Genomic DNA, 27,874 nt, shown 5'->3' on the forward strand with positions numbered 1-27,874 from the left:
TGTTGTTTCACACTGAATATCATTAAAGCTTTTTGCCTGTTTCACATAAACCCACAATTATTTCCAGTTTTATTTTCCTCCTTAGGACATCTATCAGCTTGGTTACTAATTGTTATCATGGAGGGATCATGTTGTGTGTGTGTGTGTGTGTGTGTGTGTGTGTGTGTGTGTGTGTGTGTGTGTCTGTCTGTCTGTCTGTCTGTCTGTCTGTCTGGTTAGTAAGTTTGCAAGTTCATATTCAACTTGGTTGCATTCATTTCAGGGTCCACATAGGAAGCTGTGCATCCACAGACTAACAAGCAAAAATGTTTTGCTTGTTAGTCAAGTAGATTTTTCAGCTTGAGCACTGCATATTAAAAACTTTGTTTCTTTCCATATTTCCCATTCAATCAGCTTGGGCCCTCTGCAAAAGTCTTATAATGGCAGGGAGCACTGATATTTCTGTCAATGTGCCTGTGTATCTGTCTGCAGCTAATTTTGCATACTACTGGGCCTATCAGACTAATATTTTTTTGTGCAGGGTATGACTGGTCAAGGACCTCTCGTGGTTGCAGTGATTCAAAACCACTGAAAAACTTGTTTTAGACCACAACAGCTAACTCTTCAGCTGTTTCCTCAACTAAGTTCAAGCACCAGAGAAAGGGAGATATACTGTACCTGGCAGAGGTCTGTGCTCAAATGAGTGCACTCTTCTTGTTTCAGTGTGTTGTGCAAGGTTCTTCTTCTTCTTTCAGTTTAAGTGAGTCACCCTAAGTGAGTACCCTAAACAAGTGTTTAATTTGTTTCTTGGGTCTGGCCAGCCCTGCTATGGTGGCAGTGTCTGCAGGCTACACAGGAGCCACAGAGACCTTTGGTGTAACAATGATGCAGGACTATAAAATGACTTTAATGAGGATATTTGGCCACCAGTATGTGGACTCATGTGACATCCAGGTAACTGTACAGCCCAACACTACCAAAGTTCAAGTTTCTTTAACATGCAACAAAGATTCCTGGCCAAAAAAAACAACAATATAGTGAATTAATTTGTATGGTAGACACCCAAACCACCAGGATGACTGACAGGACCTGCCTTTGTCAGAGTCTGTGAACTGAGATTGAACTGGAGGAGGAAGTGGGAGTCTCTATTTTCAAAGTCAAAGGGGAAAACATAATGCCCACAGGAACTCTGATGTATAAAGGGTCTGAAAGGGAGAGCTTATGTTTTATTTAAAGAGATATTTTGGTCGCCAACAAGGCAGATTAAGTATCTGACACATAAACCTGGGTAACATTACAATCATCTTCTGGAGGTTTAAATTACTGGAGTCAAATTGACCCCAACTGATGAAAAAAAAAATGTTTTTAGTCAACAGTAGGGTTAAGTTGAAGAACTAATTTTCCAAGTTCTTCACTATGTCTGGACTCCCCTCACACACACACACACACACACACACACACAGAGAGAGAGAGGGGGGGGGGCAAACACAAACAAAACACAGACACACAGACACACACACACACACACACACACACACACACACACATGCATACACACTCACATACATTTGGGAGCGTACCGACCAATCACGAATCTTGTTTGCTGCCCACGTGTCAGGCAGACGCCTGTGTGCGTGCGTGGGTCTCCGCTCGGCAGTGCGGAGCGATGGCGGCGGAAAGGCGGACGGAGTTTTCTGCTGTTAACGCGACCAGAGCATTTTAAGCTAACCAGCGATAAGCAGACGCAGCCTGTCAGCCAGGTAGCGTTATGTGATGTGATCCTCCAGCTGGTCAGCGTACGAAGGCCAGTCCCAAGGCAAGATAAAGGTGAGAGGGCAAGGGGGACTTGGGTGCATATTTAAATGACGTTTGCTTCACTTAGCAAGGTTATTAACTCGCCAGGTATTGTTAGCTAGCACACCCAGCATTATACTTTAAAATCAAAGAGGGTACATTAAGCTAATTATCCACGTAATTATCGACAGCGAACCATTCTGTGCCTTTTCCCCACGGAAGACCAGTATATGCTGCTGCTGTGCAGGTAGCAGGTAGCTAACTAGTAGTTAATGACCGGTGTCGTTAGCTTATTTAGCAAGCATTCAGTGAGTGTAAACATGCACATGAAGATGCGACACCCGTCATCCAACAGGTATCATGACTTTTTCTGTAGTGTTACACAGTTTTGGTGCCGAGCAGCTCGCCTCTTGTTTTTCTCTGTGTGTGTGTGTGTGTGGTCTGGTGCTCACCATTAAGGTCGACCTAAAGTAATGAGGAAAGGGAAACTGGTTCACCTCACACAGCTAATGTTACTGCTTTCGATTTCTGTGGCACCGAATTGTTTATTTTGAAATGTATGACGTTGAGCCCGTTAGTGACCTAATGTAATTTTTACAAACTGTTTCCAAATGCAAGTTATGGTTTGAAAATAACTTAGTGATAAAAAAAAAATCACTGATTAAAAGTGATTTACTATGTATATATGTTTTTACTATGAATATATTGTGCCATTTATTTATTGTTTGTAATGTCTTCTCTTACCAAGCAGAGGTGCAGACCCCAAATTTTGTTGTGCAACTTTGTACAATGACAGTAAAGTATTTTGATTTTTTTATTTTGATTGCAAAAGTAATACATACATAACATATGTCACTTGCATGTTACAAGAAATGTCATTCTTGGTAGACTGCAATAGCCAAACACTGCTCAGGTCAGTTCATGGGATATTTACTGACATCACACATTTAGCTACATTACTGCTGGAGAATGCCATGAGATTTTGTTCTTTATCTATTTAGGACTTTGAAATCTGCTGGCTTGAGTGGTCTGCTTAAAAGGTTAATACACTGACCCAGAGGTCTGGAAATATGCCTGCAGAGGGAAACAGCAAATATGGCAAATGGAGTCCATTACACTCTCTGCTTCATCCCTGCATTGTGACCATGTTAATCTTATTTTTTTCTCTTTCAGAGTTGAAATGCTACACCATCTACAGATGGAGAGGGATTCATGTGATTTTGGTCTTGAAGAATTAGTGGATGACCCTCCTCACTCATCTGAGTTCCCTCTGCCGACCCCTGCCAGCAGCATCATCTCAGAACATGAGTTCTCATGTCACTGTTGCTATGACATCCTGGTGAATCCCACCACTTTAAACTGTGGCCATAACTTCTGTCGTCATTGTCTGGCTCTGTGGTGGGAGTCTTCACACAAGAATGAGTGCCCTGAGTGCCGGGAGAAGTGGGAGGGCTTCCCTAAAGTCAACATACTACTAAGGTATGCTACACTCACATCGGTCATATCAGCAGATACATGTTTGATTTTTGACTCTGATCATTTTTTTCACCACCTGCAAACCTCTAAAAGTGGTATTTGTGACAGGGGTTGTTCAAATGGTACATGCCAGTGGACCCATCCATGATACCAGCAAAATATTGTTATTGCATAAATGGTCACAAAAAGTCATTTAATAAGCAGGTAAATCACCCTCCAAATGACAACGTGTGAGTAGTTTATTGCTAAATTTTGCATTCATCACCGTGTATTTTGTATCCATGCTAGTGTTTGCTTTTTGAAAAAATTATTGAATTGTCCAGAAGTTAATGAAATTTTCTGATTTGCATGATATTATGTCCAGATTGTTGAGACTAGATTTTGTAAAAATGCCACCTTATAAGATCAAAGTCTTCACATTTGCTCTGGTATGAAGTGATTTGCGGCACCACCTTTCATACAACTGAGCCAAAAGACTTGAAGCACTTTTACTTTATTGCAGATGCTATTTGATGGACATTGTAGTCAGTCTAACTCCAACAGTTCCCAGAAGATGAATTATGTTATCACCAGTCCTTTGCCAATACAAAGGATCCAGTTTAAGTGTTCATATGCACTATTTAACAAGGAATATGCTGTAAAAAATCATATGCTACAGTGTTACAGGAAAGAGGGTGAGTGACTGATTATATTCCAGCTCCTTCATGCTCGTAACGTCATTTCTTGCCCATGAAATGCTGTTGTCGGGCCCCAGGTTTGTCTTTTCTTTTCAGTCAGAGTAACTGACTGCTGGCTGTGGCTGCTTTTAATGCCTGATTTAAGCCTGGACCACTGAGCCACATCTCCCCGGTAGTGGCTGTGGCTACACCCAAACTTCTACAGAGCATACCCTGGCTGTCTAGTCTTCTGTTGCCAGAATAATGAAGAGACAGCAGGGCCACATTTTTTTCGCCATAATCAGATGCTGAAGGCTGTAGAGTACATCACTATTTACAGAAGCATCACCAAAGGCAGCCCCCCCACCCCCACCCCGTCTAGCCATTGCATCATCAGAGTGGGGGAGATGCCCAGCCCTGGCCAAAAGTGCCAGTGGGCTTCTCAGAACGTCAGTGGGCGCTCTCTCACGTAATAGTCTGTTTGCTCTGTCTAACCCAGAATGACTGTGATACATTGTTTACTTTTTCAACCGGAATGACTCACTCTCACCTTGCTCCAAACCGAGGGGTCAGGAATTTAGTGGGTAAAGGCAAAATAAACCCACGTATGGGATTTACACACCAACATCATTCAGATCCGGATTACAGTCGCACTGATGGCAGTGATCACAGTGATATGAGCCACCAAGCTGTAGATGCTAGTAAAATGTGTCTTTGTTGGATAAATCAGTAAGGGTCACCTGCCTCATTATCTGGTGACCACCTTTTGAATGTTTTAATTGCAAAGTGTGGTTTCACTTTAAAAAGAATCATAAGCTTGATCCATTATATACAAATGAGGAAGCTTTAAACTGACACACTGTAATCAAAAAATATGTATAAATAGGCTGTGAAATAACATTGGGGTTTAGGGAGACATATTTCTATATTAAATTAATTAACTTTGACCATTAAACACAATTCTGCTGGCTTTGTTTGGGGTTGCCAGCCTTTCAGCACCCTTGGAGCACCAATGTGAGAGGTTTGTGTCTGTGTTGTGTCTGGGATGGGATGTATTTTGTGTGCGGCTTGAGTTGGGCTGCTGAGGGATCACAGGCCAGTTACAAATGATAATTAACTTCTTATTATTTTTTTTTTTTTTACCAGGGATGCAGTGGACAAATTGTTCAGTGAGGTAGTATATCGGAGAAGAGCGGAGATCCAGGCAAACCCCAAAATCTCCCGTAGTTTGCTGGCATTCCAGAGGTACAGTATATGATATTATCAGTTCTTGTATTTTGAAATGCCAGAGATTTGAAAAGGTTGTGACCTTTGTGTTGATGGTGATTTTACCTCCTTGAACTCAAAATCCCTTATTGGTCATGTATTTACAGTCCAGGTCTTACACTTTATCAAATTGTGTGCTGAGTCAAAGTGGTTCTTAGATAATATATCTGCATATTTTTAGGTATGGGGACACCATAGGCAGATCCAGGACCAATCAGCACAAAGGAGCAGGCTTCTTCTTTTCTGGAGTCCTCACTGCACTTACATGTGTGGCTGTAAGTATACAGCAGCATCAAAAAAAAAAAAAAAAAAAAAAAATTCACCCTTGCCTTTTGGGATTTGCAGCAGAATTCTTTGAAATGCAACTGTTTTTGGGGTTTTTGGCCTAAACTCAGAGAAATTGATTACCTTTCTTGCTATCAAGTCCCACTGCAATTGTGTCATGCAGTCGTCCCTGCAATTTTTAACTTTACTTAAACAGAAGAGGCAGGCATGGAAGAGCTCTTTTAATAGGTGACTCAGAGCAGGGACAACATAACCTTCCTTTTCTGCCCCTAACACCAGTAGTCTGTAACATTTTAGGGTGCTGTCACAATTGATCAAATGACTGGTTGTGCATGTCATGCAGACTGTGTTTATTTTGTCCATGTGGCAGTCAGGAGCAACGTCTCTGTGTGTCTTACTGCGTGGCAGTGAAATGTGTCTGTATGCTACTATTTGAATGAGTGTGTAAATAGATTACAGCATTGTGTGTCACGGGCATGGCTTGACATTTGTCCTGATTTTTTTTTATACCATCTCAACATGTTTTTAGAGAAAACTTAAAACCTAGTATATGCTAAATGGACTGTATTTCTATAGCGCTTTTCTAGTCTGCTGACCACTCAAAGTACTTTACAATGTTTGCCTCACATTCACACATTCACACACTGATAGTAGAAGCTATCATGCAAGGAGCTAAGCTGCCCATCGGGAGCAATTAGGGGTTCAGTGTGTTGCTCAAGGACACTTTAGTACGCTGGGGAACGAACCAGGAACCTTATGATTACTGGGCAATGGTTTTCCACAGCAAAAGCTGTGGATAGTACATAGTGCGTTTTTTTGGTAGCAACTCTATTGAGGTTCCAGGTGATCTGAGCCGACACTAAAAGCTGACATGAAAACACTGGAACAGCACCCAGTACGCAACAAGGAAATACCAAAGTGAGACTTGTGAAACTGGTATCTTAGTTGATAATCTAGTTATGTAATAAATATTTTTTTTAGCAAATCTCTTAGTTACACTAATATTGTTAATATGAAGCAGGCCGTCAAGTTGATTTTGTTGTCATTGCGTGCAATAAATTTCAGTGAGCGGAACCGCTGTAAATGCCCACCGAGAATGTAATAGAAAATTGTGGGTGCCAATTAATTTTGAAAGAGCAACGGCCAAGGGGCTAACTCCAACACTCAGCCGACAAATGGTGTAACTTCATCAGTCAGTCAGTGACAAACATTTGTGTTTGTAGGGCTGGCCCCGCTGTTGTTGCTGATATTAAGTAATCAGTGCCATGCTGGAGGCACAGCTAGTTGATATTATCAGTGTTTTTTGCTGCACTGCTTGTCTGGCTGAATGTTTTTGGCCCCAAGTTAGTGGTGGACATTATTAGTTAATGTTTAAGGTAATTTAAGGATAATATATTCTGATCAAAAACTGAGTGTTGGTAGATTTTGTTCTGTGTGAATGCTATTTTGTTGAAAAGACTTGTGTTTTTTTTTTTTTTTTTTTTTGGTGTTTTTAGCACAACCACATATTTATGCAAAACTGAGGGCTGGCTAGATACATGCAAGGGAAAAGTAAACAATGTGCATAATCTCATCACATTACACCCACAGAAATAGTAGTGCACCTGTCATTCAAATTAGTCACTTAATAACTCACCCATGGCTCATCATGTACATAACAGTTCAATGTTTGTTTGTTTGTTTGTTTTGGCGCATACTGAATTGAATCTCCTGCCCACGTCTGCACAGAATTTGGCTGTGGCATGGAAGAGAAACCTCAAAGTTCAAGTTTTTTATGTGTGTGTAGTTACTGCTTACTTTGTTGATATTAAGTGACAATCGTATTCCAGCTCACTTGGTGTTTTATAGTCAACAGAATTTCAACATTTTCTGAGAGTAGCTATTTAATATGCACGGGAATTATGTTATGTCCATTTATTTATTTTTATAAAATTTATGAACGGGTTTCAAGAGACCTGGGATGCACAGTGTTGAGCTGCTTCACTGACAAGTAATGGATCTAAGTAGCCAAATACAGAATTAATTTGAGATCAGTGGCAGTGCAAATGTATCTAAACTTGTCACATAATGCACCCTGGTATAATTGTGTGACAGAAGTTAATAAATTAGTGTGTCAAGTGAGAACAGGGTTCAGGGTGTCATTCTTGTCGGTGTGAGTTGCAGGTGATGCTGCTCGTGTATCACTGGAGCAGTGGCGAGGTGGAGCAGCAGGACCTGCTGATCAGTAAACACGTGTCACGCTGGACCACAGAGGAAGTCATTTCCTGGCTGGAGCACTTGGGGCCCTGGGCGCAGCTCTACAGAGAGGCCCTCCAGCAGGAGAACGTAAATGGACGGTATGGAGACATTATATGGAATTTAAATACAAACACAATCTGACAGTTTTCCTTCTCTTGCTTTTGAAATGCAGGTACAATCATGTTCTTTGTCCCTGTGATGGGACGACTATGAACAGGGTAAAGTATACAAAGACAAATGTGTACAAGTCTGTTTACACTGTGTACAGCGGGAGGGAAAAAGACTGAAGGTGGTGCCAAATAAAAGAACTTAGTAAAACAAAACACAAGCATGCTGTACAGTAGTGTTTTTAAACTAAGAAAAGAAATATAAACCAAAATGCCTCCTTACTCTGGCTAACCAAGAAAAGGTTTTTCACCAAAACATACAGTGAGTTGCACTCGCCTCTAACCTAGTGTCTCAAACAAAAAGCATCTACATGTGCTCACGTGTATAGGGTACCCCATCTTAACCTAGTCCTTGTCCCTAGTTTAGGGCTCACACAACGGACAAACTAACACACCTCAAAGCCTCTAGCACACAATACATGTAGGCTGTTACAACTTATTTAAGAGCAAAATGCATAGGTGTAGGTTGTATGGTCATGTTCAGTTATATTCAAGCTATTTACTATTGTGTTTTTTTTCCCCGCAGGTTACTGCAGATGCTGAGTGATGAAGAGTTGTCCAAGCCTCCGTACAACATAGAAAACCAGGCTCACCGACGGGCTGTTCTGGCTGAACTAGACAGAGTTAAAGCTTTGGGGGTCAAACCACCCCAGAACCTCTGGGAGTACAAGGTAAATGGTCTGACCGCTCTGCCCCAGTATTCTTATTTTGCCCAGTGGAATCTATTGATCATTAGTGTTTTTTCTTCTGCATACTGGATTGGCTTGCAAATATTTATACAAAAGTGAGTATACTTCAAATTCCAGTATGCTTTGTGTGTTCATGCCTTTCAATAAGGAGATGTTATGAAAAAAAAAAAAAACACCCAAGAAATGCTATGATAAGATGTTGCTGATGATGTCACCTGACATCTGAGTGATGGGAAATAAAAATGTAATGATTTTCTGACCGGCTTACCATGAACGACATTTGAATAGTCTGTCTCGCTTCACCCTAAGCTTTAATCAGCAATAGTCTGATCAGCAACAGCATGCTATGTAATTTATATATAATTTGTATTTACTTATTGTATTGTATTCATTCATACAATAAATAGGCCTTTCATTTGAGAAAAGACTCCTTTAACTAAGAACTGGTTCTCCAAGCCAGATGTTGATAACATTTTCAACTTGCATAACTGATTGGTTCTCTTCTAACAGAGTATACCTCTACTCATACTTCTCTCCCTTTTTGCCAGGCTGTTAATGCAGGGAAGTCTCTGTTCTTGCTCTATGCACTGAAGAGCTCCCCTCGTCTCACACTCTTCTACTTGTATCTGTTTGACTATTCGGAAACCTTCCTGCCCTTCCTGCACACTTGCTGTCCCGCCATTACACACACTGACCAAACAGTGGAGGGCAGCTTCGTCCTCGACACACAGGTACCATTTTCCATAACCAAGCACGTTGTCATGTTGAAAGGCTAGCTATAATAAAGTTGGAGTAAACTCTAAAACAGTTGTTATATTGCATGCACATAATACCTGGATCACTGTAAATAATCAGAATAAAGTGATGGAGGCCATTAAAGTGATTACATATTTGAAAGTAATATAGAATTTTGAGACGGAAGCATGAGAATCAGTCTAGAATTATTCAGTGTTGTGGGAACTGATGTACTTACAGAACATATTTTCATATTTAAAAACTTGAGGAGGTCCATTTCTTTCATTTGACTCAACAAGAAAAGGGCTTCACAGATGGTCCAGAATTTAGGGATTTTGTCTTTTGCCCTCTACTGCTACATCCAAGCCAACTTCCACAATGGCTTTCTTTGAATTATGCATACATTGAAAAAAAAAACTGAAGGAAATTGATGTTTACATGCCCAAACTAAAAAAAAAAAAAAAAAGAGCAGAAAACCAGCGGTGCCAAAAATAAAAATAATCAGACTAAGGTGTTTGCAAGTTGGCATTGTCAGAGTTTTTAATTAAAATTGGTTTATTGGTCTTTATTTAAACATACATACAAGAGAAATAATCACCTAAAAAATGTAGTATTGCTACCATCTGATAGTAGGAAGTACCAAATTCCTTGGCTTCATTCATTCCACTGTTGACTCTTGTTTTCTCTGCTCTGTTTAGTTGGAGCCCAGCTGGCGTCAGTGGGCAGAGTTTCTAGTGAAGTACTTCCTGCTTCCATACCAGCTGATTGCAGAATTTGCTTGGGATTGGCTAGCGGTGCACTACTGGACGTCCCGCTTCATCATTGTCAACGCAATGCTGCTGTCCGTGCTGGAAGGCTGTGCCCTGTGGAGACTCTGGACAAGAGACAGGATCAGGTACACACAGTGCACCCCAAAAGCTTTCTCCTGTTTACTGTACTTTGTGACACACACAAAATCACATACACTAACCTATAATTTCCCATTTTCCCCAGGACACTGCCAAGCAGGATGTGGAGCCACTTGTGGAAGATAGTATCTCAGGGGTTTGCCTTTGCCCTCCTGTGGCCTTTTGTCCCTCAGTTTGTGTGCAATTGCCTGTTCTACTGGGCTCTCTATTTCAACCCCATTATTAACATAGATCTGGTAGTGCAGCAGCTAATGCACCCAGAAACACAGGCACTGTAAAGAAATGCAATGTCCAGTTTGAGTGGCACATGCGTTAAATGCAACAAATGGCCAGAAAGACAGTTGCTGAAGACAAGTGTTTACTTTCAGCAGTACCCTGAATGGCGTACCCTCGTGTGAGACTGGTTTACTTGCTGTTGGAAAAGAAGCTGTTCTTCTCGCATCTTGCTTTCATGTCATGTTTTTCTTCTGGATGGTCAGACTGTGGAACAAGAGAGAGGCACTGCTATGGTAGAGGAAACAAAACCAAAAAAGCATTAGAAGCATTAGAAACAGTCTGTGACTTCCTCCACTAAAAGAGTTCAGCAGTCTGCCGGAGTGATCCCTGTGCAAAATGCATTCACACGCTACATAGTCTACATGTTCTGCGGGGTTGTTATGCAAGATAATTGATGTTGCAGAAAGTCTGGAGTAGCAAAGATTAGCTAACTAAAGAGGGTGTGTTTCCTGAAAGCTGATAGCTTTGCACCATCCGTACATATAAGGATTTCTCACTTGAACTAGATTGCAAGGTGTAATGAAACAAATATGAATACATTCCTTATCCTTTCACTTCTTTATCAAGTGTCTTATGACATGTAATCCACAGTGAGTTCTGTTTTACAACTGCTTTACAAGTAACTTTCCATTACAAGATGTACATTCTGAGTGAAGCAGCATCTTCATGAATCATTTGTACAGAAATCTTTACTCTGTCTGAATGCCTATGCACCATGTTGGAGGTCTTTAGTGTGGCTCTGGGCTGCGACTTCAGTGGAATGCGTTCTTTCAGAAAAATCACTCTGCAAGGTTTGATAACATGATTGTGAAACATGTCAGATGACATGTCAAGGTTCGTATTTTGTTTTGCATCCTGCTGTGAATCCAGGTCTTTGCAGTTGATTCAAGGGAAAACAAACAGTGCAGTCTCGGAGAACAGTGTGCAGTATTAAAGTGCATTGCAGGAATTCTGTTGTCCTTTCACGAGGCGTGGCACTTAAATTTGAAATAAAGCTTGCATTCTTAAATCACAAAAATAAAAAGATAGATGCTCATATTTAAAATTTTTATGATTTTAAGGAGAACCCACTTGAAGCACAGTTGTGTTTTTTGTTTTTTTTCCCTGCTTATACTGTTTTGGCAAATTGCACTTTTTTTTTTTCCTTTTTTTGTTTTTTGTTTCCCCAAAAAGATTTTGTTTGCAATGTCCTTTTCCATTTTATAGTAGATGAGTTGATCAAAGACTTTTTATATTTTGCATTATTACTTTGCACTTATAGTTCTACACTGTGATTCTGTTCTGCGGATGGGATCTTTGACGTTGATAATGACAAAGAAAAAAAATAAAGATTTTTAAAATTTGTCATCATTTGGTGTGCATTTGAATTTGTTAAAATGTGTCAGCTGATGGCATGTTTGAATTGTAAAGTAAAACCAGAATCTGAGGATAGAGTAGTTTTGTCACATCAACACTGACAAGTAGATTCAATATGGTGAGATTAAAAATCTTAAATCTTAATGTTAAACCAAACAGTTTTTTGTATTACATGTTTTTGTAGTGAATGAAGTTATTGTGAAAATAGACTATTCCTCATTTTGCTGAATCTCCTTTTCACTTTAAAGACAACTGTGCTGTAGCGCCACCATCTGGCCAGCAGGCGTGGGCTGCTTAGGTGAATAGTGAGTGGGAAACCAGCCCATCTGCCACAGTGGTGGGATTAAGAAGAAATATGTGAGTCATGAAAAGCAAGCAGTGATGACTGTTTTTAAAAAAAAATTACCTTATGAAAGTGTAATGTAAAAGTGTCAGAGGGGTGAGTGTTAAAAACTGCATATGCTTACATATAAGCATAGATATGTATGTATTTTTTTAAGTTGTGCCAGGAGTTGTTATATATTTTTTTCTTTTTTCTTTCCCTGAGAAAAAGTGAGTACTGGACAATTTTCACAACAGATGTCAGTAATAGAGCAGTAATGACAGCGAAGAAGAAGATAGCAGGAAAGAGAAAGAAAAAGAAAGAAAGAAAACTGCAGCAAATGAGGTGATACAGTACTTGTTCAGATAAATATGATTTTATTGTATGTGATTTATACGACAACAATCCCATTAGAATGGGAGGCTAATAATACACTAATAATTTGTCTTGGCTTCTTTAATCATGTTGTTGTCAATAACTTTTGATAACTTTACTCTTTTGGTTTACATATTAACATTCAGTGTCATCGCAGTATCACACACCTATGTTTGAAAAGGATTGTTTCTCAAGTTTCAATAAGAAAAGTCAGCTCAGATGAGCCCCTGATCATCTGGGCCAGGGGTGTCAAACTGGTGCCATGGAGGGCCGAGAGGCTGCAGGTGTTCATTCCCACTGAAAACTCCTCCAGGTGATTTCACTGATCATCTCACCTTCAAGCAGAAAGGAGGGACTGAACAGTGAACTCACCTGGTGGAGTTTTTGGTTGGAATGGAAACCTGCAGCCTCTTGGCCCTCCATGTGTGACAGCTGAGCCACTCTCCCTGAGGGTCAGAGGAGAACGAGCTCCACCTAGCGGCCAAATCCCATCACGGCAGCAATCTCCCTGTCCTCGTAACAGTCTTCGTAACACCTTAGGGACAGTCTCAAAGTGACATCTCGCCTCAACACGTAGAACCATAACAATACTCATCAAGAGTAAAGCGTGATACGGCGATTATTTTGAGCTTCAGTGTTCATAAACACCGTAGGTCCTATAAAGTGAAACATTTTCTCCCATTTTGACAGAGTATGGCTACACTTGGCCAAAACCGCTTGCGCTTTAAACCACCTGCAGCACTTTGACACTGTCCCTGACGTCAGCATTGCGGAAGTAAAAAGTCTACGTGGGGAAGAAAGGTTGGTCTGACCGTGTTTGAAACCCGTATTCACAAGCAGGACCAATGTCCAATCCAGGGTAACCATACCGCCTGTTGTGTGCTCTTCCTCCCCACCCCGTTAGGCAAATGGACTTGTTTAGCACCACCCGGGGCGTATAAATGGGAAGGCGAGGCGAGGGTCTGTAATGCTGCGCCGGGTGCGGCAGTCTCTCCGGCAGGTGCTGTTTCTGATGGCCCGGAGACCAGATCTAGTCTGCGGGGCTATCGTGCTCAGCGTCCTCCTCATACTGGCCGTCAAGTTCACCTGCAGGTAAACAAGACCAGCCTTTGCGAACCGCTTTACTATACAGTCCACCGAGCTCCTTTTATTTAGGTAGGCTTCCCGGGAGTCGCTCAGCAGCAGGATCACTTGGCTAAGATACTGTTGTGCAATCTGGAGTTGCGCCTCGTTAACGAGCTATTTCTAATTATAGCCCGGTAACGTGCAGGTAGTTGAGTCAGTTCATCCTGTTGTGACGTGTACTTCAGGACAAGAGGATTAGTTCTTCTGTTAACCGTTTGAAGGCTGCTAGACAGGGTCATTATATGGGTTGATCCTTCAGTTTAGTTCCCCTCCTATCGCTGTTGTGACAGGGGATATCTATCTATCTATCTATCTATCTATCTATCTATCTATCTATCTATCTATCTATAATTGTAAAGGACAATACAGTACCTGGCACTGTTCCTGTTCACCCATCTGTTCCTTTGCAGTCAGGATCATTCAAGCCTCAGGCAAATTTTAGGCAAATGATCTCAGTCATCCTGTTTGTGAGTCCTCCCTTTGGCAGTTGCACTAGTTTGTTGTAGCACCGACGTGCAGAATGACTGATGCACTGACCTCATAGAAGAAATAATTTGTAATTTGAGTGCCATTAGATGAATAACCATGGCCGCACAGCTATTGAGCAAGGCAGTTACCCCCTAGCTGCTCCAGTGGAGCTGCTCAGGGGCCGTCAGTGAAGACTATGATGGCACTGAGCAGCTCCCAGGTGTGAGGGTGCAGCAGGGCATGCTGAATGAGAGCATGCATGGTCAGTGAACCTATCTTGACTAAAAAAAAACATTACAAATATAATACTAAACTGAAATTCTGTCTTTCTAGCCGTGCCAAGAATGTGGTGGCAGCAGCACGGCCTCCTGTCCGGTTCTTCTCTGCCGAGACCCCGGTGGTGGACCTCTACTTAGGCCAGCTGGACCAGGTAAGAGATGAAGATGCTGGAACATGATGTTGGAAGTGTTTTGTGATGAGTCACGGACTCTTCTAGAGCTCTAACAGCGAAATTCAGGATTGCTTAAAGACTGCAGCTCCAACATATCAACACAAATGGCCTATTTGTATCCCAGATAGTGATTTCTTTTACAGTGTAACCTTACATTTACATAAAATGAGGAATGCATGTAATGGTCACATCATTCTCCATTGACAACCATGGAAGATCATTCACGTCCAGATCCATATGATTGAAGAAAAATCTTCTAGATAATATGCAAAAAGTGAACTCTTAAGACTATTTTCAAGAGGCTTTTGAAATCATACCTCCTTGACCGGAGCTTAAGTCATAGCATGGTGAACAGCACAACTGTCATATTTGTTGTGGTATCTTCATTGACTTCTGAAAATGTTTATATTTTGTAGAAAAAGCTTCCTGCTCTCTTGGCTTGTATTAATGGGAGTTTATGGACATTATTTTGTTTCATTTTTTTTATTGTCTGGTTGTATTGTTTTGTGCTTTATGTGGACTACAAGAAGATCAGCTGATGAACAAATTTTCAACTAATCCTTTAATAAGCAATAAACTCTATATTGTCAGTAACCTGTAAATCCTGTGACCAGGTGGAGCGTCTGAGGGGAGTGGCAGAGGTCTCTCTCATTTTCTTCTATGCACCCTGGTGTGCTCATTCGATGGCTGCCCGGCAGGAGGTGCAGCAGGTGGCCAAGAAACTGGCAAAACAGGTAGAGCACACACTACCGTCCAGCCACTGACAGGCTAGTGGATCACCAGCATGTTGTTGTTGTGGAGGTCCACTGGTGAACCAGCAGAGACATGAACAGCCTCGGTCTATAAGGATCACGACAGTGGATTTATGACACTCATTTGCCTTTCAGTTTAAAATAAAAGTGTTGTATGAAATAGCAGATGCCTTTATCAAGAAGTGATAGAATACACACTCAATGAAGTGATCACGTGGCAAATTTTAGTTGGCACGTAATGAGTTGAGAGAAATTTTTTTTTGATCAGTCTGTCGTGTGAAATGACAGTGAACTGGGTCAATCTACCTACATGGAGTTTGCTCTGTTCTACTCTTATACCATAAAGGAAATATGTCTTTGAATGTATTGTGTAATCGTTGACGCTTCTTTACGCACATCTGCACACGCAGGTGCAGTTTGTGGCTGTGAACTGCTGGTGGAGTCAGGGAAAATGCCGGAAACAGAATCGATTGTTTCAGTACCCAGTCATCCACCTGTTCTACAGAAGGTAAGAGAGAGACGCTCATCCCTGCAGCCTGCCCCCAGTTTACAATATATATTTACCCAGCTAGCCTCAGGTAATTTAACTGGTATCAGTGCTGCTCTTCATTAGATTCATTAGACTGTGTCTAGTGTGTACCTGCAGTTTCAAGATCTTGAACATCTTCCAGAAGTAACACTGCTAAATTAAATGACATTCATTTTTGATCAGTTCTTTATAGTGTTAAGCGAAAGCGAGGCCTGTGGCTCACAGGCTCCCTTTTTATGAATTCAGTAATACATGACAACTTCTTGCAAAACAACAGAATATGTCTGTAAGAAGAGCATTTATGTTGGTCTGCTTTAGGTTGCTCTTTATCATATTTGCTTAAATTTGAGATGGGAAGGGTCCTTTTGGTGCTTTTGTAGTTTATTTCACAGCAGCAAAAGGAGATCATATAACATTGATTGGAAACGTGTCCCAGCCGTGTCAAAGTTAAATCCAAGTCACAGGAATTTTTTATGAATAATTTCATTGATACTACCAGGAATGTTTCAAGGAATAATTCACGATTGACCAGTATTTTGTACTTTTTAGTCCATAGACTCACATACCAATTCTGTCAAAATTTGCATTCACAAGTGAAGAACACAGAGCCCTGCCCTCCAGCTTAACATTACCGGCATGGAAGTTTCATAATAGTGGTTGCCAGGTGGTTGCATGCACACATTTGATCTGCAAATCTCCCAGCAGAATGTCAGTTTGTAGTGATTATAAAACCAAAGACAGTATAATTTTAGTCACCCTAAAAATCTACCAGTAGATTCAGATTGTAAATCTATAAATGCTATAGAAATTACAGATATGGTCCAGTGTGCTAGCTTTGTGTAACTTAGTTGTTGCAACAGTTTGAAATTATATGATGTTCTCCTTTGCAAATTATTGAAACTGAAGCTTGAAACTGAAAGCTTGCGGTGACTTGGAGTCAGCTTTAATGAAGTCTCTACTGGATATTCTGTATATGAAAACTGAAATGCGGGAGGGGGGGGGGCTTGTTTCCCATCAGGGTGGAGACAGGAAACATGTGCTCTGTTGTTAAGTCCTGCAGGGCATTTATGTCACAGCTACAGAGCCTTGTGGTGGCTGCCACGCTTTTTGCACAAGTAAAACAAACAAGTCCGTACACACTTCAAGAACACCAGTAATCGCAGAATAGTTAACTAATCGCAGAATGGTTGTGCAGCATAGATTAGTGCACCGAGCCCATGATGCACAACAATATCACAGTGAGTACAAACTAACTCTGAGTGGCTGATCTTCACTGTAAACTAAATCTGTGGTTCTGTGCTCTAGGTTTGGACCTATAGAATACAAGGGTCCCTTCATTGCTCCCTATGTGGAAAGTTTTGTCCGCAAAGTCATCACACCGCTCATTTACCTGCCATCAAGAGCCACGCTTCAAGATTTCCTCGCCAACCACGAGGTCGGTTTTGGGGTCATTTCAGGGAGACATACACCTGCAAACTTCCTTTTTGAGCTCTTTCTCACACTGCAGAGTGTCTTTGAATTCCTTTGTTTTATTTTGGTCTGTTTATCTGCATATTTACCAAAGTATCTTCTCTGCATTACTGTAAAGTTGTTGTTCTGTATGATGCATTCTGATTTTCTGTGTCCTCTGTCATCCTAGCCAGGAGTGGTTGGTTTCTTCCAGTTCAACTCCTCTCCTCAGCCACCGGGGTACATCACGTATCTGTCCTCTGCTCTGCAGGCCCTCAAGAGGGGTAAGCTAAGCCATCAGGTGGTATCTCTGACTGGACAGCAGTGAATTCCTCCTAAACCCAGACAATTAGATTAAAAGTAATCATACCCATGGAGAAATTTGGCCATTGCAGTAGCAAAAATAACAGTGGGCACAATAATAACAAGAAAACATTTGAGTTTAAAAATGCCATTTAAAAAAATGTAAATGTAATTCTGCATTCTTTTGTTTACCAAGCAGTGACAGGATATTATAAAGATCAGCACTGTAATGTGGCAAGTTAACAGCAACTACTACAAATCTTTGAATGCTGGTGTAGAAAATGCCAGAGATAAAGTCTGCCAATACCTTCAGTTAGGTTATGTTACACTAGCTATTATTTAATTAAACCCAGTTTTGGAGGGGGGTGTTTTTGCTTTCAGTCTTCATTCTTAAGTGTATTTTTTTTTTTTTTTTTCTGCTGCTGCAGATTTCCGAGGTGTGGTTCGTTTTGGGGTAGTGACCAACAGGCAGGTGGCAGAGGCCATCTCAGTTAAGGAGGACGAAACTGTTTACCTCCACAGACGATTTAACTCCTCTTTGGTAAGTGATATTATCTGACCATGATGGAGCACATGGAACACTGGTTAGAGAGTATAATTTAAAATTGAAAAAGGAAGGTCAGTATAATGTACACTAATGCACAGTAATAATAAGTTAGTTTAGATCTTAATCATTAGACAATGTAGCAGCATAGTCAGACTATCGTGTACTGAGTATCCTCTTCTTTCAGATTTTCCCTCGTCAAGAACGTAACTTCACCTCAGAGGGCATCTGTAGTTGGGTGTTTGAGCACTGTGAGACTGTCCTGCAGTGGCTACAGCCACCAGGAACAAAGTCTCGCCTCTTGGAGCAGGAACTGACCAAAGGTCCTGCACTCCTGCTGTTCCTTTCTCACAATCCACTTGGGTCCAAACCCAATCCCATACTGCAGCAGGTGAGGCGCTGAAGGAAAAAAAAAATAAAATAAATGAGAGCCAAGGCTTGTTTCTACAGGGCTTGCAATATGTCTGATCCTTCCTCTGTGTGTCCCTCTAATCTGTTCCTCAGATGGCAGACATTGCTGTGCGTTATCATTCCTGTGACAATAATTACCACTCCAGCTTGGACAGAAGTGGCATCCCTCTGTCCCACTCGGTGTGCTGCCAGTCAGTGGTTCTTCCTGGCTCCAGCTCCAGTGTGTGTGAGCTGTGCCTCAGCTTGTCTCGGCCCAGCTCCACCAGCTCTTCTATACCCTGCTCCTTCCCCTCCGTGGCTCAGGGGGGGGCTCCACTGCAGTCTTACCTCAAACACTGCTGCCTACACCGACCACCTGCCCCAGTGTCCGTACACACTGCAACCTCAGTGGCCTGTTGTGACTTTCTGAGCAGCTACAGCCCGTTTGGTCAATACAGTGCCTGCTGCAGAAAACTAGAATCTCAACTCAACAAATCTTCCTCACAAGAGGGGTCAGACTCACAGAGCGTTCCCCTCGCGCCTCCCTCCTCCTCCGTCCCTCTATCCTCTGTCCCCTCCCAGGAAGGAGGCAGCATCACGGGCCTGCGCTGTCAGACCAATAAAACACTGAGGTTCTATGTGCTGGATGTGGCCCTCAACTGGCCCCTGGCATTGAGGCTTGGGGCCCCAAGAAATGGAAGTGCTTCCTATCAGTTGGAGCATGGTGTGCAAGGTGACAAAAGTGCCAATTGGTCATTTGCTACCATTGTGAACCTTAAGGATGAGGTTCATTATGTCCACCACCACAACCCAGCAACCACACTGACAGAGTCTCTGGGTAAGAGGAGGATCGCATGTTATTGATATCAGATGGTTTGATTCTAGCTGTAACTCTTACTTCTTTTTTTTAGGTCTACAATCTTTGGCAAAATTCTTCATTAACACATTTTTTCTCACTGTCAGTAGATGAGTTGTAATGTTGTCATCCAGTGTGTTGCATGATTTATCCATGTTACAGAATGTCTCAGAAGTACAATGGATTTGTCTTACAAAAACTACCATGAAGCTTCCTGTAACGTGACAAATGGTCTCTGTGAATGCACGTGTATGCAGATGCTGATTTTAGAGACAAGTCATTATTTATTTTGGCAGGTCCACAGGACTTGTCTGGCTGTTGCTGAAATGTTACTGGAATAGATACCACAACAAGTGCTACTTACTCTAGTAGTACTTCTCTTTGGACTACTCATCATGATTGAAAACAAAGCATCATTACATCCAGACAGAATGCAACAACTGCAAAAGTGACACAACTGAATAAAAAAAATGCTTTCATTAGGCTATATATTGAGTAATAAACAGGATCAGTGCTGTTCAGTGATCCAAGCCGTTAATGTTTTTGTCATGACATTTCAGGCCTTGACGCCAGTTTATCTATAACAGCAAGATGACCATATCAGCATATTCTGCTGGATGTAGCATGTCTTTTTGGTTATTTGTTTTGTTATATTTTAGAAATGTTGGTTTTATAGTAGCTGTCATATCTTTGCTTATATTGAACTGGATTTTTACTGAGGAACAGCCTTTGTTTACATGTACACACATTTATTTACATGTACACACGACACTACTGATAGAGGTCTGCCACTGTTTGAGACCCAGTCATAACTGGAGGTTGAATGGCACACCTGATTTGATTTTCATGATCATCAGTGACATTTGAGTCATTTTAAGTAGCATTTAGTTCTAACTCTCTATGTGCGTGTGTGTGTGCGTGTCTGCGTGTGTGTGTGTGGTGTGTGTGTTGATGTGTGTGCGTGCATGTTTGCTAAAGAGGTGTTCATCAGGAACTTCAGTGCTGCTTACAGCCCCCTGCAGAGGCACCTGGTGGGAGAGGAGGACAGTGCAGCGGGTGAGGGGGCGGCTCCCCCTCCTGCACGCCCCCTCATCACAGAGCTGACCACTTCGTCCTTCCTGCCCTCGGTCATGGACCTGCAGAAGGTGAGACAAGACTCTGCCAGCCAAGGTGGACTGCATTTGGTTTGCTGTCCATAGGTTTCTTGAACACGAGCTGGAGAGGAAATGTTAAAATGTGTGCGTGTTTGATTTCCTCCAGGATGTGCTGCTGTTCTACTACACCCAGTGGTGTGGCTTCTGTTCAGCTCTCAACCACATCATCATCCAGCTGGCCAGATTACTGCAGGGCAACAGCACCATCACTGTTGCTAGGTGTGTGTCTCCTCTGCTATAATCATGGTTTTTATTATTTTTTTTATAGTGGTTGGTGTTTTAACCCCTCCTACTGTCCTCTGTGCAGGGTGAACGTCGCACGTAATGACCTCCCATGGGAGTTTATGGTCGATCATGTTCCCTCCGTACTCCTTTTTCCCAGATACAGGTGAGATAGACCGACTGTAAGAATTTTTTCCAAAATTGTTACACTGTCATCTTCTTAGTTTTTTAATTATATTGTCGTTGTTATTATTTGGTTTTGCTTTTTATTGGGTGGTTTGTAACATGGTCATTCCATCACTGCAGTCGTTCACTGGTACGAATCCTGCTTTTGAAATTTCATTGAAGTGTTGTAAATGGAGAATTAGAGCACATTGTTTTCACTAATGTATTCTCTATTTTCTGTCTCTTCAAGGAAACACCTTAGCGTGAAGTTCCCTGATGATGTTCCCATCACCCTGCCCAATCTGTTACGCTTCGTCCTGCAGCACTCCAGCTCCGCCAGGGACGCTCCCGGCTCAGCGAAGCCTCCCAGTGAGGCAGAGGGCCCCGGGCCCAACGCTCTTCTCCGTGCAGAGTTTCTGGCTCTCCAGGGCGAGGTTCACGCGCTCCACCGTGCCCGTGAGCGTCTTTCCCAGCAGCTGGCACAGCTCTGGCGTGACAACCGGCGCCTGACATTTGACACGCGCACCTTAGAAGCCCAGAACGCCGAGCTGCAGCGGGAGAGGCAGAGCTTAGAGGAGCAGCACCGGGAGAAGAGCCGCCAGCTGGGGGAGGCGGTGAGACGTCTGCAGGAGCTGGCAGACACGTCTGAAAACCTGCTGAATGAGAACATGCTGCTCCGAGTTCTCTTGAGAGCACTGAAAGACAGGACAGAAGTCAAGGAGGAGTTAGACGGGAAGGATGGAGAGCAGAAGAGAAACCATATGGCCTCCTGACCACCCGTCTGCAGGGAATCCAGAGGAGACAGCTGGAGGCTGAGGAGCCAGGACTTGGGCAGGAGATGGAGGCAGAATGGGTTAAAAATGATTGTCAAACCTGAGATGTGATGAAAGGTGGGAATAATCAGTGTTGAGCAAAATGAAGGTAAAACAAAGAGGAGGAGAAACATAACCAGACAGCTCTTTCAAAAGGAAAGAGTAGATGAAGGTGAAAGGTAATCTGTTGGAAAAAAGAAGACTACTCAGTTAGATGGAGAAGCAGCTAGAGCAAAAGAAGCAGAGATAGGTCAAAAAGTAGCAGTGTCTGTCAGAGGGTTTTTGTACAAACGGAGCCCTCCATGGCGCTGTCATGATGGTAATCCATGCTTTGATTTCACAACACTGTATAAGGGGAATTCAGTGCCAAGCAATTAAAAGGCTCAATTGTGATTTCGAACTCACACAAATGAAATGTCCAGTGAAGGGTCAGAAGTGACCGCGGTCGTCACGGCTACTACATGCACCCTTTCCTGTAGTATGCACTTATCTGCTACCCTACAAGCTTAGGGTTGGTGCTAACGTTTCCTTTCAACAATCCTTTGCTTTTAAGTTGATGTCTGGTAGGAGGTAAGTGTACGGAAAAAAGTGCATGAACAAAAGACCTAGTGATTTATAATCTGGATGCAGGGAGGGAGGGCCACTAATGAAGTGCAGATATATTTATTAGTGAACATGGTGGCGCCTGCTCACAGGTATGCTGGTGGGCCAATGAACACTTGAACTAATGAGCAAGAGTTTTCCTTCTTGAAGGGGATATTTTGCTTTTATTAAATCAATCTATTTTTACACGAATCCTTGAGTCACTAAAAATAAATCTGTTTCTATGTAATTATTCAGGTATAAAGAATAAGATGCTGCAATTGTTTACATGTGAAATGTTGCACCAGTTTTTACTGATTAAAAGCTTTTCATCTTATTTTTTCTCCTATATTTTTGTGGTGTTTGACCTCCAGTGATCATGCATTAATGCAAATGACAACATTTTGGGGAGATCATTTTATTCCAAAACCTGAGACAACTGAAGAAAGAAGAACACCAAATATCTCTAACTCGTCCAATCTTTGATTTCTTCGCTCTCATCATGCACTCTCTTCAAAATATTCTGAGATTAGTGTCATTTTCTTGATACTGGTGGACTGATCTGTGTTTTTTTCTGCTTTGTTTCAACATATTAATGCTTATTTCCAGACCAGTTGCCGAAACACATGGCATTATCTCATCCCATTGGCAGATTTTTTTTTTCTTATTTTAAGAAAAAAGATTTTAAGACTTAATGTGAGACTGACTTTCTAAAGGAGATTTTTTTTTTTTTTTTTTTTACATATACTCAATAAAGCTTTTGAGCTGAAGCCACTCCCAGCTTCTCTGCTGATCATGTCTACATGACACAGCAGCATCTGAACTTCACAGGGCCATATAGATAATAGCATACCCAGTATCCAACAGTACACTGTGTTCAATGCACAGAAACTATCCTTGGGTTTTAAGAAGTGCAGTCAATCATGGCCATCCCACGTGCCACAGCTACTACAATAAGCAATTTTTGGCAGATAGGAACAAATTTCAGTAGCCCTTCTACATCATATCTGTGGTAACTCTTGAACAAGCACAGCTAAACCCCAAACACAAAGAGTTGTGTGAAGCCTGACCTCTAACGGTGAAAAGTAGGGTGCCTGGTCTTTGGTGGCAGGTGATGTCACTGCAACTGGTTATTCTTAAAACTAATTAGTTTTCTCCACCTATCCTCATAGTGCCACTTAAGTACAATCACAACATATACTGTACTTTTCTTCCTGGCACTTTCCCACTAATCTCTGAAAGCCTCCCTAGACTGCACCACATTAAATCCTCTGTTTCTCCAGCTCAGTCTCCTTCAAATGATTGTTTCAGCAAACCCTTTTCTTTAATAAATCTTAATTTAAGATACATGCAATTCAAGTGAATGTAAAACAATGAACTCAGGTGAATGTGTCCTAGTTCTAATCCAGTTTTCTATCTTTTGATGCTGCTGAGTAGAGAGACAACTTTAAGCTGAATCTGCAAATGGCAGCACTCGACTGGTGGTGCTCGGTGGATTTAGTCTTGTGCTCGCCTTGTTTCACTTCAGCTGACTCCCATTTAATGCTTAATCATTTTCTATTTAACAAGGCTGGAAACCCTCAAAAGTTTGAAACCTTACTTTGAGATGCAGCTGATTCAACCTGAGCCACAGTGTGAGCAGATGCAAAAATGGGAAAACGGGACACTTAATGTAATATTAAATACTAAATTTGAAACAAAGTCAAGGATTTGAAACATTGTTATCAAGAGTTTAGTGAGGGGTGTTTTTTTTGTGTGTGTGTGTGTGTGTGTGTGTGTGTGTGTGTGTGTGTGTGGAGGCATTTCCTTTCAGTTTGACGTGCATGTGAACCAAAAATGGATGTAGAGACATGAAACAAAAAGGCACGGATTCACACAAGAACACGATGATTAATATTTATTTTGCTGTGTGAAGCCAACTCGAGGTGGAAATCATGTTGTGAACAAACCAGCCATCGTGTCGTCTGCTGCTTTTCCTCGTACCTGCAGTTTAACGTATGGAGGGGAGCTAATGCCACACACCAGCCAAATGTTGCTGTCTCATCAAAAATGCATTGGCCAGGTGTGACACAAACAATTTGACCTTGCAGTGCTGAGAGCATGAAGGGCTTGTGCAAATCTGTGTTTCTCCAGTTTGCCTGCCAGTGTGAATGGCAGCCTGTGTAGCACCTCAACATTTGTTTTCAGTATAACCTTTACACTGGCCTGCACTGCAGCTTTGTGGAAGTATGGAAAGCAGTTTATCTGTTTATTTTGCACATATTCAATCAGTCTGATGTTTTCATCACCAGAATTCAAAATTACAAAAACAAAACATATATTGTTTCCCCTCTCTGAAATACCTCCCTCTATAATGTATTGTGTGATTTACTGATCAGTCCTGTTTGTTGTCTCTTTGCTGTCCCTTTCTCTATTTTACCTCTCTCCCTCTCCCTCTTCACTTGTCTATAGTTGCAAATATTGTTTCTGGACCTCTAATTTGCCCTCTGTCAGATGTCACCATCCTAAAATAGTCACTAGATGTCATGATTGCGGCATCTTGCAGAGATGACTGACAGTCACAGCTGGTGCAGTTGGTTGGGTCTTCCTGTCTGTCTGCATACTAACACGCTGTTCCACCTCGTCTACATCCTGACACATCTGTCGCTGCTGCACTGCTTTGTTTCTCTGCTGACAAACCAAACTGCACCCTCAATCATGTCCCTGCTTGCGTCTGATCCGTTTTGCAAAATTTACTGTGAAATTCTCTATTAACGAAATGGAAGAGATTATGAAAGAGATGTGAAAACAGGAATAATACAGGGGACAGGAGCAAGTTTCCTTAAAAAATTGTACACTGAGATTTGCTTTCTATTTGCTTTCCCCTTTTGTGATTATTTTCCTCCTCAAATGTGACACATATGTTTTCTGATAACTGCAAGAAGCTGCAGAAAGTAGATCTGAGCAACAATGCAGTGTGAACATAGACTCGTCACATTTTTTTTCTTCACTCACAGCCTTAGTTGTAGAGCCACAACCGAAAGAAAGTGCACTTCCTTGTCCTCAAACACACTCGACAGAATTTTGGAAAATGGTCTCCTGTGAGCTTCCTGACTTTTGCACAGTTTCTAGAAATAGAATCAAAACCATGTAATTTGTGCACCAGCCAAAAGTGTGAGGGATCACTTTACTTGATTGCTTTTAATGCTGGGATTGTTGTTTTAATTGCCTACACTATGTTAGCTTGCTGAAAAAGTTTGTTTTAACCGTTGCTGCCACCACGGCGGACTTTTATTTTGAATTAAAGAGTGGGTACTTCCTGGCCGTGCATTTTGATTGATGTTCCTTTCATGTGATCACGTTGAGAAAAAAAAGAGAAAAACACAGAGAAAAACTATGCACAGCACTCCATAACACACCGCACAAAGCAGCAGAGCCACTTTGTCTGTTTCACTGTTGCACAATAGAAAAAGGTCTGCACAGTTTTGTGTTTCACTGCTAAAAAGACAAATAAGTGATTTTGCTCCTTTTTGTTATTGGGTCACAGTAGAAAGAAAGTTTTTGTTTCACTGTTAAACAGAGAAATGACTGATCCAAAGGTTCACGCACTCCATTTAATGTCTACTGACAAACATAGTCATTGTGAGGATTCCAGGAAACACCCGGACACACACACACTGACATACTGTCCTCTTACATTACTTCATTAATATCGAAAAATAAATCAGTTTCATCAGTGTAACTGTTACATGTATTCATCAGTTTAGGCATAATCTGGAGACGATGTAGACTGAAGATGGATTCTCATGACCAGATTTTAATGTTGCCACTGTGTGTGTGTGTGTGTGTGTGTGTGTGTGTAGGTTCAGTCAAGAGTTACATGCCTAATGTAATTTGGCAATTGGAGCATGTGCTGTCAATTTCGGTCTGAATGGGAGGCAGTTTGTCTTCTACAGTTGGGACACGACAGCTCTGTCTTCGAAAGAGATCCTTGATACTTTTTTAAACTTTTTTTTTTTTTTAATATACGTCATGTTTTTACCTAATTTCTCCAGTTACTAAAATAAAACTAGAAGCTGCACAGTATGCCACTGGTCCACACTCTGTTGGTCCCTCATAGTCCTTGAAAATATCACTCATTCATTTTGATGGAGTCATCATTCGCAGGTGGAGAGACCAGCAGAGGAGTCCACCCCAGATATCGTTGCTGTTGTCAAATAGTGGATTCTGATGTTAATGTGTGGTTGACAGTGTCTTCATCTCAGGTCCATTCAATAAAGTCATTGCCTTCCTCCTCACAGATTTGACAGTGCTGCCTGGGTGTAAAATTAGGAGTGTGTAAGCTATAAAACAAGAGCCACCTGAATGTTTCTCTCATGCACAGATCCACAGTTCCTTCTGCTCTATGTCTATTTGCATGCAAATCACTCAGTGTATGTGATTTCTGTATTGTAAAGCACTTTGAGCTGCATTTCTTGTCTGAAAGGTGCCCAATATTTTTTTTCTCATGTAGAGTTGCCAAATTAGTCCATCTCTGGCACAATCCTTTATTTTCAGCAGCAGGCAAGCCATTAGTCAATGCTTGGTGGCAAAGTTGTAAGTGTAAGTGTGTGGCTGACAGAATCAGTGATAGAAGAAAAATTTCATTCAGTAATTTAAAGGAACACTATAACCTAAATCAGTGGTTCTCAAATGGGGTACACATCCCCCTAGAGGTATATTGGAGTACTGCAAGGAGTACAAGAGAGTTCAGATTTTTTTTTTTTTTATTGAAAAATATCAGTCATGCATAATTCCTAAAATAATTAGCCTAGGCTATAATAACATGAAGCTCAATAACATGAAGCGTTTGAAGGAACATCTGTTTAAAGATATAATTATTATTGTTATTAGTGTAGTAGTAGTAGCAGTAGGAGCAGTTGAAGTAGTAGTAGTAGTAGTAGAAATAGTAGAAGTAGTAGTAGTAGTAGAAGTAGCAGTAGAAGTAGTAGTAGTAGTAGTAGTAGAAATAGTAGAAGTAGCAGTAGTAGTAGTAGGTGTACAAATAGTAGTAGTAATAGTAGTAGTAGAAGTAGTAGTAGTGGTAGTAGTAGAAGTAGCAGTAGAAGTAGTAGTAGTAGTAGTAGTAGAAATAGTAGAAGTAGCAGTAGTAGTAGTAGTAGAGGTAGCCGTAGTAGTAGTAGCAATAATTGTAGTACTAGGTAGCAGAAGTAGTAGTAGTAGTAGTAGTAGTAGTAGTAGTAGTAGTAGTAGTAGTAGTAGTAGAAGTAGTAGCAGTAGTAGTAGCAGTAGTAGCAGTAATGGTAGTAGTAGAAGTAGCAGTAGTAGCAGTAGTAGTAGTAGAAGTAGTAGCAGTAGTAGTAACAGTAGTAGCAGTAATGGTAGTAGTAGAAGTAGCAGTAGTAGCAGTAATGGTAGTAGTAGAAGTAGCAGTAGTAGCAGTAGTAGTAGTAGTAGTAGCAGTAATGGTAGTTGTAGAAGTAGCAGTAGTAGTAGTAGTAGTAGTAGTAGAAGTAGCAGTAGTAGTCATAGAAGTAGCAGCAGCAGCAGTAGTAGCAGTAGTAGTAGTAG

At 41.5% G+C, this 27,874-nt stretch overlaps 2 protein-coding genes across 3 annotated transcripts; both read left to right on the plus strand.

Annotated features, from left to right (window-relative positions):
- Positions 1–1,608: 1,608 nt before the first annotated feature.
- Positions 1,609–11,816, plus strand: LOC115365330 (bifunctional apoptosis regulator). Its single transcript, XM_030060290.1, has 9 exons — positions 1,609–1,806; positions 2,947–3,252; positions 5,052–5,150; positions 5,353–5,446; positions 7,620–7,792; positions 8,388–8,532; positions 9,099–9,281; positions 9,984–10,180; positions 10,279–11,816. Exons 2-9 carry the CDS (start codon positions 2,954–2,956, stop codon positions 10,469–10,471), a joined length of 1,383 nt encoding a protein of 460 aa, XP_029916150.1. The 5' UTR covers positions 1,609–1,806; positions 2,947–2,953; the 3' UTR covers positions 10,472–11,816.
- Positions 11,817–13,265: 1,449 nt separating this feature from the next.
- On the plus strand, positions 13,266–22,661 carry txndc11 (thioredoxin domain containing 11). Of its 2 annotated transcripts, XM_030060377.1 has the most exons (14): positions 13,266–13,323; positions 13,427–13,614; positions 14,449–14,545; positions 15,181–15,300; positions 15,729–15,826; positions 17,153–17,282; positions 17,487–17,580; positions 18,028–18,140; positions 18,331–18,534; positions 18,648–19,371; positions 20,368–20,534; positions 20,650–20,762; positions 20,851–20,931; positions 21,181–22,661. In XM_030060377.1, exons 2-14 carry the CDS (start codon positions 13,490–13,492, stop codon positions 21,701–21,703), a joined length of 2,589 nt encoding a protein of 862 aa, XP_029916237.1. In that variant the 5' UTR covers positions 13,266–13,323; positions 13,427–13,489; the 3' UTR covers positions 21,704–22,661. The 2 variants fall into 2 exon arrangements, with proteins under 2 accessions (XP_029916237.1, XP_029916228.1); XM_030060368.1 differs by having other exon boundaries at positions 13,305–13,614.
- The last annotated feature ends 5,213 nt before the right edge of the window (positions 22,662–27,874 follow it).

Source organism: Myripristis murdjan, chromosome 1 (genome assembly GCF_902150065.1).
Source record: "Myripristis murdjan chromosome 1, fMyrMur1.1, whole genome shotgun sequence".
Taxonomy (NCBI): domain Eukaryota; kingdom Metazoa; phylum Chordata; class Actinopteri; order Holocentriformes; family Holocentridae; genus Myripristis; species Myripristis murdjan.

Excerpts from the sequence above, each read along its gene's own strand:
- LOC115365330 (XM_030060290.1), top strand. The coding sequence starts at position 2,954 with ATGCTACACCATCTACAGATGGAGAGGGATTCATGTGATTTTGGTCTT. Across the intron at positions 7,793-8,387 it reads CAGGAGAACGTAAATGGACG|GTTACTGCAGATGCTGAGTG; the intron begins GTATGGAGACAT and ends TTTTCCCCGCAG. Across the intron at positions 9,282-9,983 it reads GCTTCGTCCTCGACACACAG|TTGGAGCCCAGCTGGCGTCA; the intron begins GTACCATTTTCC and ends TGCTCTGTTTAG.
- txndc11 (XM_030060377.1), top strand. The coding sequence starts at position 13,490 with ATGCTGCGCCGGGTGCGGCAGTCTCTCCGGCAGGTGCTGTTTCTGATG. Across the intron at positions 17,581-18,027 it reads TCTGCAGGCCCTCAAGAGGG|ATTTCCGAGGTGTGGTTCGT; the intron begins GTAAGCTAAGCC and ends CTGCTGCTGCAG. Across the intron at positions 18,535-18,647 it reads CCAATCCCATACTGCAGCAG|ATGGCAGACATTGCTGTGCG; the intron begins GTGAGGCGCTGA and ends TCTGTTCCTCAG.